Genomic DNA, 17,159 nt, shown 5'->3' on the forward strand with positions numbered 1-17,159 from the left:
GGAGGTATGCTGGGGCTGATCCCTTGACTGCCTGGTATGCTAGGACCAATGTTTTAAATTTGATGCGAGCTATAACAGGCAGCCAGTGGAGGGTAGTCAATTATGTATGTATGTAGGTCTTACTTCAGTATATTGGCTGTACAAATAAAAGTATGATTTATTGATTTTCCTAAGTTTTATTTGTGAGAAATGTTACTCCGTGGCATGTCATCCATCTGTAATTTTAGAAGACTGTTTCTTCCTCACTAAAATTTTAGTAACTCCTGTTTTAGACCTAGTGGAAAAAATGATTAGCATTTAATGTATTTTTTAAAGATCACACCCATTTTAAAATAGGAAATATGCATCTGTGTAAAATATGATACTGGAAGGATGAAACCATTTTTTATAGCCTTAAAAAATACAATAATATTTTTATGTGAGACACAAAGTATCATTCAGAAACCACAGCCTTGCAGTCTTTATCTCTGACAATTCACATGTTACATCAAGCAGATCATAATGGAAATTTGTATGAAGAAGTTAATTGACATTAACTCAAATATTTGACTCCCTAAACATTTAAAAATGCAAGTATAGTGTGTCTTAACTTGGACTGTGGGTCTGTTGTGTATTGGAGGCGGGTGAAGGAGGGGGTGGTGGTGCTATCTATCTTGAGTCCCGGTGCTTTGAAAGCATTCTGTCAGAAGATCACTGAAACCAAACACTGCATGACACCCTTAGCCCTGCCTTCTGGAACATACTTCAAATGGCCAAGACATTACAACACGTCTCAGAAGTAACTGGTGGCCTGCCGGGACAATACGAGCATGCACGCATTTCATAAATGGAATCGAATAAGCGCCTTTCATAAAAATTGACCGTTTAATAAAAATCACACAGAAGCCAATGTTTTCAACCACAATTAGTGACTGCCCATATTTAAGAATAGCAAAAGAAATGTGACTATATTGAGATAATAAACAGGGGCGGCAAGGTTACACAGCAGATATGAGCCGGCCAAAATTTAAATCTGTCTTATTCCACATTAATATCCTAGTGAATAGTGTAAAACATTGATATCCAGATATTTTCAAATGCAGAGGCAGATCCTGACTAGTTGTTGCGAGTTCTGGTTAGTTTATTGTACTTTCAGAAAATGGCTACATATGGAGGATTTCAATATGGTTTCACAAATACTGATTAATGAAAAAAACGGTTGGTTGACCATGACATATTTAATTAAAGAAAGACCATGTAATTTAAGCAGTGTGGACACTGTAATTTGAAGGTAATATCTACATTTGACTCTTAGTGTTGACAGGAAGGAATTTCTGGAAGATCACTTACTGATTTATTGCTAGTAGAGGTTTTCCATTTTAACATGGCAAATCATCGGACTGTATATCACACAGTCATGACTGCAGCCACTACAAGCCACACTTCACACTTCTCAAACAGTTTTTTTCTTGAAATATGCATTATTCCTTCTGTGTCAAATATTGCAAGCAGCATGACATTTAGCCACAGCAGTTTGGGAAGATGGCTTGCTGATTTACTATGCAAAATATATTATTTTGGAAATAAAGTAATGCGCATTTCAAATCAATATTATTTAAAAAAAACATCACAACCTTTATGCAAAATGCTTGTAAAAGGACATGATGTTACATTCTGCTGCCACAAGAAAGAAAAAAACATTAACATTTATAATTATATACTTCAAATTAATTTTATTCAGATGGTATAATCCACTTCATAAATTCACTAGCATCCTCCATTAGCATCCTCCAGCAATGCCAGTAGCAATCAAATGGCATTTATATGTGGCCAGCCATGGGGATTAGATAACATAAGCTAAAATTAAAAAATAATTTACTTCTACTCCTTACATACATAAAATCCAGGATGCAGAAGTTTGAGGGGTCCATAGCCTTGGCAATGAGAAAGCATGGAGGTCAGATTGGGAGGAAAGACAGGTTGTTTTCCACCTGTGAGCAGAGGCAATGAGACCTACAGACTGCGTAGAGACAGGAGCGAGGGAGGGATGGAGGAGGGGATGGGAACGAGGGAGGGATGGAGGAAGGACCAGAGGCCACGGGTGGGCACAGAGCTCAAGAGCTGAAATACATCTTTCTACAGGACAGTAGATCCTGACTGCTGTCGGACTGATGAGCTAACAAGGTTGTGAAATGTAGCACTATCCCATTCCCTCAGTTTATATAACCCAAGATATGCTGCCTCTTTACTATTTATTTAGCAGATGCAAACATGTAAGGTGATCACTGGTTTTGACATTTTGCTTCAGCTTTGCAGTTACGGTCAAGAAAATAATCACTGTTAACATTATTTTTCAAGGAGGACATCTTTTCTTGTGGATCTAGCTCAAGTCATCTGAATGTCTTATCTGTGATTGCTTTATGTTCTGGTACTGTAATTACTGTAAAAGGCACTTACCACTGTGAAATCAAAATGACTGAAGTCTGTAGCTTAGCTGCTTCTTTGCATTTCTGTTGTCTGATGTCAAGACAGTCCATTCTGCAAAAAACAAATAAAATAAAATTACATAAATAAATAAATAAATAAATAAATAAATAAATAGATGAAAATGGTTAGGGACATAACATATTTAATTCAATTTAATTCTGGATTCTGAATCTACGTCTTAAAATGTTCTTCTTTCTAAAAGAGTCTTCTTTCTAGCTCACCAAAAAGCTTGGACAGAAAAGGTCTTGAAAGCACTCTGGGTCCTCAGTGTTCAGCACTTCAGTTTCATTGTGGGGGCTGACACACAACCATGGCGCTGTAAGCATGGAGAACAAAAGGCTTTACACAACTCTCCAAATAACTACAAATCTCAAAAAACAAAAAAACAAACAGCTTTACAATAACTGTACAGATAACTTTACAAACACAAAAATGCTTTCACAGAACTCCCCAAATAACTTTACAGACTTCAAAATACAAATACCTTTACAGAAACCTTGGCCAGCAAAAAAAAAGTTTTAATTTCCCATTAATTACCATATGCTAATGCAAAGTTGCAACTTTGTGAAAATGAAAGCTAGGTTTCTTTACTGTTTCAATCCAGAGGGAGTAAAGAGTGACGTTCGACATCTTTGGAACCTTACCTTATCTTGTTAGCCTATCCAAAAGCAAACACTGGAACTGTAGAGTTGTGTACAGTCCAGGACACACCTAGTCCTCTTTCACTTCGACACCCAGTGGAAACATGCAGCAAATATTGGTATTGGCATAAGACTGAAAGACACCTACTTCTCTCAGTGTAACAGAACTACTGTGTAAAAACACTACTAATATTGTATACTATGAATGCTGCAATAACAACTGCTGGTTGTATCACCATGGCATTTGTAAATTTAAAGAGATGAGAAAGTGGCTGCCAACAAATTCATGCATGTTTGTTCTTGTCATATTTTTATTGGATGTAATTAGTTAGTTCTGAGCTTTCGTTCTGTCTAATTTCAGAAATAAGCTTGCTCAATAGTCCATATTCTATCCATCAATATTAATCTTAACAAACATAACATGGCCTTAAATTTTTAGAATCAGACCTATGTAACACAACCGTGTTTGAAAAATGCCAAGTTAATGTGAACAAGTGTGGAAGGATTAAATATGGCACATCTTAGAAAAATCAAAAGAAACAAGGAGTTTCCTTTAAATAATTTATTTTCACAATACAATTTGAAGCAGAAATACATTTCTTTTAGAAAACTATCCATCCATCCATCTATTATCTATACCCGCTTATTCCTGGGCATTCCTGGGTGCTGGAGCCTATCCCAGCGTGCATTGGGCAAGAGGCAGGAATACACCCTGGACAGGCCGCCAATCTATCACAGGGCATACACCATTTACTCACCTTTCACTTACATATTCATGCCTATGGGCAATTTAGAGTCTTCAATTAGCCTACATGCCTGTCTTTGGACTGTGGGAGGAAACCAAACTCCACATAGAAAGGTTTGGGCCAGGATTTGAACCTAGGACCTACTTGCTGTGAGGAGACAATGCAACCCATGCCACCCCAGAAAATGAAATTTAAAAAAAAATTGTAATCCAAAGTCCTATGGGATTTTAGCTGTGATGGTAAAAGACAGGAAACTTTCAGGCAGAGGCCTGCCTGCTGGTCTTCTAATCCACTATACCCTACCCTAAAAATAGAGAGCAATAATTAAGACAGAGAGATGGAGAGCAGTGTGCTATGACTTCGGTTTATGGGGTAAACAAACCGCAGCCAAGTTATCAAATGCGTTTTAAGACTCAGTCTCAAACATCTTCTTCCTGCCGTCCATGCCAGCCTTGTCCTCGAGTTTCTTACGCCAGTCGCCGACATCACGTAATTCCTTATCCTGCGAAGGCAGAGGAGTACAAAGGGTACATAGGTGAGAATACAATATTATTAAGGATTGTAACACACTTACATACCCCATACACACATGCACATGCACACGCACACGTACACGCACATGCGCACACGCACACGTATACACACACACACACATACACGTACACCCACAGGTCTTTCTCTTGCTTTCTCTTTCTCTCTCATACACACACACAAACACAGCATACTCTAATTACACAACACTCGTGAGTGACAAAGGTGTCTGGGTAATGCAATGTGCTCTCTGCATTGTAATGTTGTAGTTTTATAGCGCTGCCCAGTGTTGTAATTCTGCTCTTTGTCGTATTGTTGCTCTAGGTCCAGAAGTGCACCCACCTCCTCTTTGACCTCCTTCTTGACCTGTTTCAGGTTGGCCCTCAGGTCCATGTTGACCTTGTGCTTGGAGCCCAGCAGAGCTTGCAGCATGGCATCGGCAGACATGCGCACTTTCCTCAGAGCTGGCTTCTTGAACTTTCCCTTCAGGTCCTGAATTTTAATCTTCATATCCTGGATCTGGGCAGGAGCAGAAGAAGACACAGAGTACAATCAACGATTTAAATACTTGCATGCAGACAAAGTGAAGGAGATCCAAACTGAAAATAATGGATTGGAAGTTAATGAGAAGGTTATGAGAAGGATTCTACCTCAATTTCACTCTTTTGCACTTTTCTTTCTAAATCATATCTCTCCTCATCCACTGTGTCAATCTTATGGTGGAGCTGTTTGACAAATTCCTGAAAAGAGATGTTCAAAGAAAAAATGTCAATAAAGCATAATCCTTAATAAAGGAAGATTGTTTCTCAGAATTTTCCAAATGATAATTCAACCAATGGTGACTGATTTTTTCACTCTATTGAACTAGAACTGTCTGCAGTAAAATTGTCTACTATTTTCCCCATTACATCTTTGTCATCTATGGTTACTTGTTGCTAGGCACGTCATGGCATGGGTTTGTCATGGTATGATTCCCTTATAATAAATTCTGTTATAACCATGGTTATATGTCATCAATGATTAACTTAAATGCATGCCTAAAAATTAATAGAATTGATACAAATTTTGCAATCACATGCCCCAGTGTTTTCTTATTATGAATAAATGTCTTAATGTTACGACTTTGCAATATATTTAGAGAAACCGTAAAACTTATATTTTTAAACCAAACTACCAAACCTTAGTGCACAAAACACAATATATCATCTGTAGTGCATTGCCCAAACTGAAAAAATCTTGATATGATTTTGTTTTGGACACATGGCCCAATGCACTACATTGATTACCTTTAATTCGGATTCTCAGAATTGGGTTTATAGACAGAACTGAAGACTGTTGCGTTAACTTGTGAAAAGCTATGAAAACTGTGAAGTCTACAGGCCCATTTAAAATGTGCATGGATAGTTGGCATCTTGGCATCTCACCTGTAGTTCCTGCGTAGACCCGGGAAGGGACAGAGGGGGGCAGATCTCTTCCATGTATCTAATCCTCTCTTGTGCTTTCTCTTGCGTTTCTGTTTCCAGTAAGCCCTTTGCAATCGTAAGCATCGCACTCTGGGGAACAGTGATAGGAAGCATAGCCCATGTCACCATGAGTTCAAACAAGCACAGTCCTTTATGAATGTACAAAGGAAATGTGTATTTTTAGAGTTTCATATGCCTATTGTCAGGTCTACAGCCCTGTCTGCTCTTGAATCAGTCATTTAAAATGAGCACGTGTCACTTCAGTCACAGGGAAAGAAGCATGTTCTGTACCTTCAGGTGATGCTTTCGACTGGCCGACATCTTTTTGCTGCCAGATGATGGAATGAAAAACACACCAGTTCATGAGATCATTATAGATTCATTGGACACAGAGATGGAAAATCCAGTTTGAGTATTTCGTTCCAATCACCTGGATTTGCTAATTAATGCAATTCCTCAGCCAGGTTTCTCACTGGTTTCCCTTTTAGTGATGCACAGCTAATGCACCCTCACATCTGAAGCCCCACATCTCACCTTGGTCTCCACCAGTTCACCCTTGTCCATCACCTGTTCACCTGCTTCACCTTCTGTCATTTAAACTCAGGATGGACTTAAACCACACCTCCCCCCAGTATATCATCCCCATCTACTGGCCAGTTTATGCCCTGCTCTCCTTTACAGCAGACCACCTACACTGACTCTGTGTTTATTCCCAGCCATGGCCCCCTAGTGGTGAGATGAGCTCCTATCTCTTGTTAGGTTACAGTAGAAGCCTGAAACTTAAGCGTCTCTATAGCACATATGTTCCTGGCAGGGAATATGGTTGCCATTTAATGCATGATGAATACATGTAAATATAGTCCACTCCTCCAATGAACAAGAAATACAAGAACATTAACCACTGCCAATTACAACCATAATTCATTAAAACATTTTCCAAGGATGTTTCCCAGTGTGACATGATAAAATTTGTAATAAAAATGAAAGATTAAAACATCATCAAACCAACATGCACGATAATACTTTAAACATGATTGTTAGTAATTCAAACAGAATGCTGTACTGTACGTACTCCGTCATCTTGCTTGTTTATGTGTTTCCGAACCTGTGAAAAGACATAAATCAGCGTTTTATTAAATATCAGTTTTTCTATCCTAAAATAAAGGCACACGGTCAGCCAGGTTTCAGTTATATGAACCTTATCCCTTTACCTCATTTAATTAGAGATGTGAGGCTTTAAACATATTTCTCTAAACCTTTATACCTGACATACATATTTAGGTATCAGGTATTCCCTAATACCTAAATATGTATGGCAGTAGATATTTATTACCAGTAATGAATTCAGACTAAATGATGAATTCAGACTAACTGGGTGATTTGATACATCCCCAGGTGATAATGGACATACAAAACTGAGACTAACGGTGGTGAAATCCTGCCATCTACTACCCCATGATGACTATTAAAGTACATCTTCGAGGGACATCACATAATAATAAACACACTGTTAGCCCATCTCCGTGGGTCACACCAACCAGTTTAGTCCACCTGAATCATAACAACCTAATTAGCAAGGTAGTATTTACATCCAGAATCAGGGCCTATGGCCATTATAACTATGTTAACTACTGAAATACATTCAGCTATCATTGACAGCTAGTTGCAAACTAACATTTTAGACAATGTTTAAATAAGCTTTTTCAGGCCAGTTCACTGTTAAATAAAGTAGTTGGTACTAGCAAACCCATACCTTTTGTTTACCTAAAATTCAAATACCTGATTCTTTCTTAGAAGGAAATGGCAAGTGGTATGGTTTCAAGTTCTTTGCCACATGGTTTATCTTTTAATTTTGTTTATTTATTATTTACTTTATCACCATGAATATTGTTAATACACTACAGTGTGAGCAGAATTAATACAATACTCAACATACAGACATCCAGAGTTTATCCTAATATATACGAGTGAATTACTTATGTATGAAGGTCATGTTTCCTGGCAAAAATCAGATATACCCTCAACTCTAATCAGTTAATTTGTGTTCCACATCATACTGTACATCCATACTGAATGAGATGCAGGTGAAACTCAACCAGCTAGGCAAGGTTTCAAAGGCGCCTGGCAATTTTTGCAGTAAAGTTTTATTGATATCAAAATAAACACCACAGTATCATTTTCAGAGTCTGTGGCTTTCAGAAAGCCCTTCCTCACCAAGGTGTTATTTTCTATTATATACTGTTGAAATAATTTATTCAAACGCGCAATCTAGACACAACAACACAAAAGAGGCAGGAAACTTTAAATGACCATCTTAATGAATTGGCAATATACATCAGCAATGGTGATGCAAGCCATATACAACATACAAAAAAATTATAAAATAAAAATAATTAATAATCTGATTAATCTTTCAGACTTTAATCCACATTTTTACATCCAGCTCACGACAGGAAAGAGGACAGCAGAGCAGCTCAGGTAGAAAAGGAATGATTCTCACCTGTGAGAAGAGAAGACCAGGACAGACCCTGAAGGATGGGAGAGGCTAACTAACACCAGCAGCTGAAATGTTAGGGGGGGGTATATATTGTGTTATCTGATATAAAAGGAAACCCCCCCTCTCTGCTTATGGTAGTGGATTCCGCTGCAGACCAATTGGCTGCCATTTAAATGAAAGACTATATCCCCCTCCTTGCGTCTTTATTATAAATAACCCTTCCTTTACCAATGTGACTATTATGATGCTATTTATTCATTCAGATGGTGGACTTGACTAGTGGGTGAAGACCTTTGAGATGGCAATGGGGTGTGTAACTCAGTGAAGGGAACCAACATGCATTTGTTGGGGTCTCCATAGGTCTTAAAAAAGTTGAAATCGTTGATTTTGTACAGACCGCAAGGAAATTTTTGATTTTCGGATGTTTCCAATAAGATACACATTTCATACAAATAAAACTCAAACCTTTGTAAATTCAGTGACAGCAGTGTTCTGTTTACCACATCATGCAATCTTCCATATTACAGAACGAAGGTGTGATTTTTAATGAAAATGTGGAAGGGAATAGAGAAAGCTGGATGAGCAGCCAATGCCTGGATGAAGTGAAGGAAAAGCATGACTAGCTCACCAGGGAGTGTGCCAGCAGTTGTTTACACGCTCACATGAAACTCTGAAACAGGCACATAACATAAAGGAGGTAATGGGATACCAGACATGTAAGGTAAAAGGCAAATGGGAGTAGAGGGAAGATCCATTTAACGTGTAGCTCAAAATCACATATACATATTTCAGAGCACCACGTGTAGCTCAGCATTGATTACAGAACATTCAGTCATCTGGAAGAGAGCTAATGTTCCATGGGTTAGTGTCCTGGGGAAAGTGTTCCATCTGGGAGTGGGTTTCAGTGCTCTACCAGGGAGTGGGTCAATTTATCATTCACAGTGAGTTTCAGTGTTCTACCAGGGAGTGGGTCAATTTATCACTCACAGTGGGTTTCAGTGCTCTACCTCTCTGCGGGTCAATTCATCACTCACAGTGGGTTTCAGTGCTCTACCTGTCTGTGGGTCAATTCATCACTCACTGTGGGTTTCAGTGCTCTTCCTGTCTGTGGGTCAATTCATCACTCACAGTGGGTTTCAGTGCTCTACCTGCCTGTGGGTTAATTTATCACTCACAGTGCATTTCAACGTTTCCCTGAGAGTAGGTCAGCACTGCAGTGGTTTCCTGGAGGTCCTGGAATAGCAGAGCTCACAGTAAGATACAGGACTTTAGACCAGGCGAGGGGGAACTGCAGTTGCCAGAATCACATCCATGCGCTGACAGAGGGAAGCATCTCAAGGGGCTAAACTGCTAATCCCCAGGGGTAAAACAAAGGAATGTGTTTTAAATGGGTTGACACAGCGGACTGGGAAAGATAGAGTGGAAAGTAGTTTGGATTTCATCTACTTAATTTCTGTCAATCCCAACATAGCTCTGACTGATTGGAAACGGGAGAGCAGCCAAGCCTGGCCGGGAGCCTCAGGGGGAGGGGCAGGGCGTTGCTGGTATGGGACGGATGGATGATCAGGAAAATATTACAGAACAGAAATGAAATATGGGAATGATAATCATTAACTGCAAGCAGAATTTCATTGCGAATCATTTAATGGTCTTACCAGTATCTGTATGGAACACAAATGGGACAAACTAGTGTTTCCTCCATATCAAGAACGTGAATATGCAAATAACCCTGCTGTGAATAATTCCTTTAGAATAAATTGTTTCTCTCAGCCAGTGGGAAGAAATGAAGAGTCAAATATTCAGCTTTAGTTGAGAGTGCATAATTGAAGGTTCAAGTATTGTCAATGAACCTTCCTCACAGACTTGAAGAGTGGGAATGCTGATGAAGACAGAGACAGTAAATAATTTATAATTAGTCACAATTTTAGGCATGTAACTCACCCTTTTAATAAGCCAATATCACATTATTTTATGGTATCTTCCTTCTCTGGTCTGAACCTTTGTATGCCTCCCAGGAACTGAAGGCAGACAGCAGTTGAAGAAAACACTGAAAATGAAAATTAAATAATAGCACCCCAGTAAAATCAACATAAACAAATATAAGTCAGATACAATCTTGAGGGAGAGAGAACGGAATAGATAGATAAGAGGTGCAGAGCAGGAACCAGCAGTGTGAAAATAAATGTTACGTGAAGGGGGGAGTAGTAAGGGAAGATGAGCCGGTACTGGCAGAAACAGACTAACAGCTGTAAGACGAGGGGTATGCGGTAAGAAGGTCAGCTAAGGAGGTCTGGTCCAAGTACAAGTACAAGATGGTGCTAACAGCTAAACAAGACGACGGCTGCACAGAAATAGTTCGCATATGACTTGATGTCGGGGGGGGTAACAGCTGGTTGTAAAAAGCTCCGCACGGTCTGCTTTGATAGGAACACAAGCTCAGCGCTCAAGTTTTTAATGGCCTTTCACAGGCCGGACTCCCTGAGTCTGATGGCCCCACGCTTCCTGACGTGAACGCACACACGCACATTACATTACATTACATTACATTATAGGCATTTAGCAGACGCTCTTATCCAGAGCGACTTACACAACTTTTACTTAGCACTTTACATTGTATCCATTTATACAGCTGGATATATACTGAAGCAATGCAGGTTAAGTACCTTGCTCAAGGGTACAACGGCAGTGTCCTTACCCGGGATTCGAACCTGCGACCTTTCGGTTACAAGCGCAGTTCCTTACCCACTGCGCCACACTCCGTCCGCACGCATGCTCTCTCTCACACGCTCCTGCTCACACACACAAACAGAAGAAATAGATGACAAACGTCATGCTATCATGGATACAGACACGACCATTCCACATAATAGTGAAGAGAATAAAGGAAAAACAAAAAAACACCATGTAGAACACCACTCACTCCATGTACAGAGAGGGGGAGGGTGGCGAGAGATGGTGGGGAGCCTCACACAAATGCCCAAACTGTGAGTGTGGAACACCGGTGCTTCACCACAGACATTCCAGATTCTAACCAGACATTCCACGCACATGCTCTCCGGTCCTCTTTTTTATTCTAGAATATGTCAGTGTGGCTTGTGATGTGAATGTTCCATTTGTAAAGAAAAAAATGAGGTTTGAATAGCTGGTTGGTTTGTACAACAAATATATGAATTTTGACCACCCCTCACCCCTTTAATATACCATACACAACCCCTAATTTCATATGCGTATACAACCTCAGACACAAATTCTGTACATGTGAACTGGGGAACTTAATACAGCTCACAGCCCATTTTTCCAGTATTCTACCTAGACTTGTGCAGATGAACTAAATTGGATGTCAGTTCTCAACCTAAAGGCATACTATGCACTATGCTATAAAATATAAAATAACCACAATCAGCCATATCTATGATGCCCTGGCACTCTCTCTCAGGCTCTCCACACATTTGCCGGACCAGTGCTTCTCTACCTGTATTTCTTCTCGTCAAATGTTTTTGGGTCCTTTCTGGGTGTGAAGCTCTTTTCTGTGTGGGGAGGGGTAGGTGTGGCTACAGAGCCGGTGGGGTGGCATCAGGTTTCAGCTGAGCGTTTGTAGCTAGTTACTGCAATGGTGGAGGGGATGAAGCACAAGTACTGTGAAGTGAAACGGCAAGGCAACAGGGCCCGTTCAAGAATGAGTAAACCATGAAATTGCTTCTCCTTGATGGCGATAGCTATCGAAAAAGTGAAGATATAAAAATAAATATGGATATAAAATATAAAAATGGAGGTGAGTGGGCAGGGTTGAGGACTGAGGAATCTATAATTGTAAACACAGGACCACAGTAAGGTTAAAAATCCTGCATAGTATGCCTTTAAACCCTGTGGTTAAAGAAACAGGTGATAACTCATCCGTACGACAGTCCTAATGTACCTTATGCTCATAGAGGACATTTTATTGTTATGTATCACCTTATCAATGTCTACAATGATGAAATCTCAAAAGGCCAACCAGCAATGTTCTAGAAGAGCTGCTTTGAAGAGCGATAGTCTGTCAATGCCACAAAAGCCAAACTTGATTACAAACACCATCAGACCAGCTGACTGCTAGTTAAACATGTATGCTATTGTGCAAGTAAAGCATTCAGCAGATGATTTTGGATGACTCCAGTTTATCAAACATTAAATCTAAAAACAGGGACTATGTGGTCTTTAGAGAGAAGAATAATAGTTGGCTTGCAGATGAGTGCATCTGAGGAGTGCACCCCCACTTCAGTTTCCTGCAGTTCTCCTGCTATGCTGAAGGGTAGGGGGCCATTAGACCATAAAAGAGTCCCTTTTGGATCACCGATCTGCACTATAACACTAAACACTGAGCCAGTCAGGTCCAGGCCACTCTGCGGGAGATGGCCTGTTTGCAGCTCTCTGGGTCCACGCTGGCAGCAGGCCACAGGGCTTTCTCCAGCCCGATCAGCAGGTTCTGGTGGCTCTCGGTGATGTTGACGGGGTGCCGGGCCCTGAGCAGCTCGTAGGCGGCGACGAGCCTCATGTTGTGCCGGACCATGAGGTACTGGATGACGCAGGTCGGGGCGAGGGAGTAGCCGTCGCGGCAGTGCACCAGGACACGCCGCCTCTTCTCGGCGGACGCCGTGATGCACTCGTTGATGTCCTCGAAGCTGCACCGCTCCAGGGCGGGGTCTCGGTCCCCGAGGTCCACCTTCAGGCGGGACCAGGTGTGCCGCGCCCGGCGGGAGCAGGTGCAGGGGACCAGGCAGAGGCTGCTCTCCCCCGGAAGGCTGCTCATGTCCACCACGCTGTCGATGTTGTTCCGGCACAGCGTGCGGCCACTGTAGGCCGCGTTGACGTTCCCCACGTAGATGTAGTCCGTCACCTTGGAGATGACCGGCTCAGAGTGCTGGAACTGCTCCGTGCCGCCCTGCTTGGGTTCTGTGGCCTCTTCCCCTCTGCCCCCAGCACCGCCCACTCCCACCCCGGCCCCGCCCCCAGCTCTGCCCCTTCGGCTGCGGTTGCGCCATTTCTTGGAACTGGAGCGAGAGGGAGGGTTGGAGTCCGATTCTGAGCTGCTGTTCCAGGGGGGAGAGAAACGAGAGAAGGCGCTGGAGGACTTGTTCTTGGAGAGGGAGAGTGGCTCCACGGGACTGGAGAGGCCCGAACTGGAGGCTGTGGTGGACCCTGACGCACAGAACAACGACGCCCTCTCCAGGGAGCCAGTACTGCTGGCAGCTCCTGCACTGTGGGCCTGCTCCATCTGAACGTAGGTATACAGACGCACACAGATACAGTCAGACGCACACAGACACACAGATACAGACAGATACAGACACAGCCAAGGTAACATTGAGAAGACTACTAATTAAAATACTGAGAGTAGAGGAAAAACACTAGCCATAATGAAAATCTAGAGCTGATTTTGGAACTATATATATATATAGGCCTGTGTCAAGCAATGGCCTAGACTGCAGACATGCTAGTGGCATTAAAAAAAGAATTCAAGGCTTTTTGAGCCTTTTTTTCAGCATTTTTAAATGTTTTTTTCACTGTCCACTGATCAAGTTGACTCTTTTTGACATGACAGGCAGATTTAAGCAGAATCAAACCACCTTTACAGAACAAGATAAAAATCAAATGCTGCTACTAAACAGTCAGACAAGGAGGTACTGTTGAGTTTGCACAGCTGGATTACAATTACAGATGAGGAGAGAGCCAATGGGCAACCAAATATTTACCTGGGATAACAGCACGAGCTGCGGGTCAGCAACATACCTGTCTTACCTGGGTAATGAGGTGCCATGTGCAGAGCAGGTGAGTAGCTCACCTGGGCTTTGAAGTTGTTCTTCCACTCCTGCGTCTCCAGGGCCTTGAGGGAGACGCTGCTGTCAGAGGAGACGGAGAGGCAAAGCGGCCGGTTGGCACGGGGAGGCAGCTGGGGGGAGAGCGCCATGGCGACCTGCCGCTGCTCTGGCTGTTCCTGCCTGCTCATGAGGAGGTTTGGACAGGAGCCTGATGCACGCACACAGAGGGGACAGTCAACACCGGGGTCATCGGGGCAGGCCAATGCCACGCTTTTTCCACCTCAGTGAATTAATGAAAATTACTGTATGGTTTTAGTGAACTGCCATTAGTTCAAAACATGGCTTCCTTGGGGCTGCTGGATGGCTCCTTTGGTTAAGGCACCGTGCTGTGGTGCGTGGGCGAGCCTCACGGCCTCGGATGGAATCTGGACAGTGCCAGAGCCAACTGTGGCTGGTAGCTCAATAGGGAGGTATGCAATTGGCACCTGTGTTGCCCAGGGAATGGTAGGGTTCAGTCAGATAGGGTTTCTCGTGCATCGCTGTATTGTGATCACCGTGGGTCGATGATAGATTGACAGTAGGCTGCAGTCAAAGCCACATATGAAAGGTCTTCCTCCTACGCCACTATACGTCTGCAGTGTGAAAAGAAGCATCTGGCGACACCACGTGTTTCGGAAGTTGTCTACACTCTCGCGAATGCTCAGCCGCATTTCGGGCAATATTGCCATTTTCAGTTTTACATCCTGAATGAAACTTTGCTTAAACTTCCTTTCCTTTATAATGCACCTTCACCACAACGCTACAGAATTTCTCCATGACTTTTGAAATCACATCATTTTTATCAATATGCGTGCAAAAGGGGTAAACTTTATTACCTTATATTTTTTTGACTTGACCCCCCCCCCCCCCGACTTACCATTGCTCCTCATAACCTGAATGCTCTCATTCTTAAAAATTGTGCTGCATTGCATATGGCTGTGTGTTTCCCAAATAGCAAGTGTCAAACAGTATCCAAGGTCCCACAGCTCAGCAAATGGACCATCGTCCCCAAAGTTAAACATTAACATAGGAAACGCCAGCGAGCTGCTGCCGTTCTAGATTAACAATGCTCCAGGAAAATGTCATTATTTGCATATGTCACTAAAGCTAGCTAATTAGCACTGATAAGCTGTCTTTCCTATATGACAGAGTACAGTAAAAGCATGAAGTTTTGAATCGATTTACAGTTCTGACACGGTTGTACAGACCTGCTTCAATAAAGCAGTACTGCTGCAAATTTCAAACAAGTTTAATCACACACTTCCACTACAAATGCCTAGAATTAGCCCTGTCTTCCCAAACAGAGCAATTACAATAAGACAACTTACCAGTAGCACATTCTGATCGTGTTATGGCTGACTGTAAACCACCATGGATCTTGAAAGTATTTTGAAGATGTTTGCCTATAAAACAAGAGAACACTACAGATGTTGGACCTTCTGTGAAATAATTAAGACACAGATTCATTCAAATTAACAAAATATAACACTCGAAAAAAATGAAGACATATAGAGGATTTATTCTGGGCTTTTAAAAACAGAACGGTACTTTCCAGGAAGGAACTGCAGTGTCAGATACAAACAGAACCCCACAAAGATCCCACAAAAGAGGTAGACATAATAAGATTTTGTAAATAAATGACTAAATAAACAAAATAATGATAATGGTTAAATAACAGAATGTGTACGTTACAGAACATGCAAGAGAAAATTTCCATAATGATAAGAGAATGACAATATCTACTGTGATAAAGAACACTGATGAACTGATTTTGTGATAGACGTGACAGACATTTTACATTAGTATTATTAAGGGGTGTCCAATCTTAATCTGAAAGGGCCGGTGTGGGTGCGGGTTTTTGTTTCACCCTAGCACTACAATACCCGATTTAACTATTTAACTTCATCGATTTAACTATCGATGAAGATCTTGATAAGTAGAATCGGGGGTCTTAGTGTTGGGCTAAAACAAAAATCTGCACCCACAACGGCCCTTTTCGTATAAGCCTGTACACACCCCTAAATTACATGATGTAGCCTATATTTGTAATAGACATTTCTATATTTGTAATAGACGTTTTGCATCAAATTTTTTCTAAAAGACTTTTGAAAATAGTATTTACCTGTCCGGCCGTTCCTTTTGGAATTCAGTTTCTTATCCAGCAGCCTAAGTGCAATAAAGTCTTTATTCCATTTGTCTATCGACTCCATTTTCTGGAATGTTGCGGAGAGAAATTTAATTAGCAACATTTATATCAATTGCTAAAATCCATCTAACCAAAGAAATAACGCTACCGATTAACAACCTAAATAACTTGGCTAGATATCTATCCCTTCATTTTGGATGACTTTAATGCCGTTGCCCAGCCATTTGAAACTTGTAGACAACTAGTTTGCAGTCACAGCAAATCGACGTCGGGAAGTTGGCCAACTTCAATGATCACGCATTCTGATGACAACCTAGAGCAAATATACCATTTATAAAGATAAGCTGCATATGAAATACATCACAACGCCATCAAAAAATAAGGAAACTTACATTCTTTCGCCATTCATCCACTCATTCTATGCAGCAGTGTGGCACACACGAGTAAGAGAAGCTCACGTGCCGAGAAAGGGATTGTGGTAAGTGTAGTCCGATATGAGTCGAAATAACTAAAGGCTGGCTCGGCAAACCCGCTTCCACTATCATTTTGTTAATATTCACAGAAATGTACGATAATGCTTGGTGTGATGATTTTATGCATGTTATAATCATGACCAACAACATTAACTAAAAGAGAGATAAACATAAAAAACAGTGACCCAAGTAAAAGTGGGGTTCATTTTATACATTTGTTGTAAGAACCCACACATCGTGGAATTTGTCATTTATAAATTGGCAGGCTGTATACTTATTGACGCTGTTTGCTATAATTAGTTTCATGCATTTTTCATTTAAAAGATATATAGACAAATGTGTTGTCAGGCGTGGCTGCTTCT

At 41.3% G+C, this 17,159-nt stretch overlaps 2 protein-coding genes across 3 annotated transcripts; both read right to left on the reverse strand.

Moving 5' to 3' along the window:
• Positions 1 to 3,654: 3,654 nt before the first annotated feature.
• LOC135255635 (troponin I, fast skeletal muscle-like) lies at positions 3,655 to 8,431 on the reverse strand. Its single transcript, XM_064337076.1, has 7 exons — positions 8,348 to 8,431; positions 6,920 to 6,952; positions 6,139 to 6,175; positions 5,809 to 5,937; positions 5,035 to 5,124; positions 4,727 to 4,903; positions 3,655 to 4,355 (listed from the first exon to the last, which is right to left on the reverse strand). The coding sequence occupies exons 2-7, from the start codon at positions 6,925 to 6,927 to the stop codon at positions 4,260 to 4,262; spliced, it is 537 nt and encodes a 178-aa protein (XP_064193146.1). The 5' UTR covers positions 6,928 to 6,952; positions 8,348 to 8,431; the 3' UTR covers positions 3,655 to 4,259.
• A 2,960-nt stretch (positions 8,432 to 11,391) lies between these two features.
• Positions 11,392 to 16,864, reverse strand: LOC135255634 (uncharacterized). Of its 2 annotated transcripts, none has more exons than XM_064337074.1 (5): positions 16,717 to 16,864; positions 16,301 to 16,391; positions 15,507 to 15,581; positions 14,163 to 14,347; positions 11,392 to 13,595 (listed from the first exon to the last, which is right to left on the reverse strand). In XM_064337074.1, exons 2-5 carry the CDS (start codon positions 16,386 to 16,388, stop codon positions 12,708 to 12,710), a joined length of 1,236 nt encoding a protein of 411 aa, XP_064193144.1. In that variant the 5' UTR covers positions 16,389 to 16,391; positions 16,717 to 16,864; the 3' UTR covers positions 11,392 to 12,707. The 2 variants fall into 2 exon arrangements, with proteins under 2 accessions (XP_064193144.1, XP_064193145.1); XM_064337075.1 differs by lacking the exon at positions 16,717 to 16,864 and adding an exon at positions 16,484 to 16,637.
• Positions 16,865 to 17,159: the final 295 nt, after the last annotated feature.

This window comes from Anguilla rostrata, chromosome 5 (assembly GCF_018555375.3).
Source record: "Anguilla rostrata isolate EN2019 chromosome 5, ASM1855537v3, whole genome shotgun sequence".
In the NCBI taxonomy this organism is placed as follows: domain Eukaryota; kingdom Metazoa; phylum Chordata; class Actinopteri; order Anguilliformes; family Anguillidae; genus Anguilla; species Anguilla rostrata.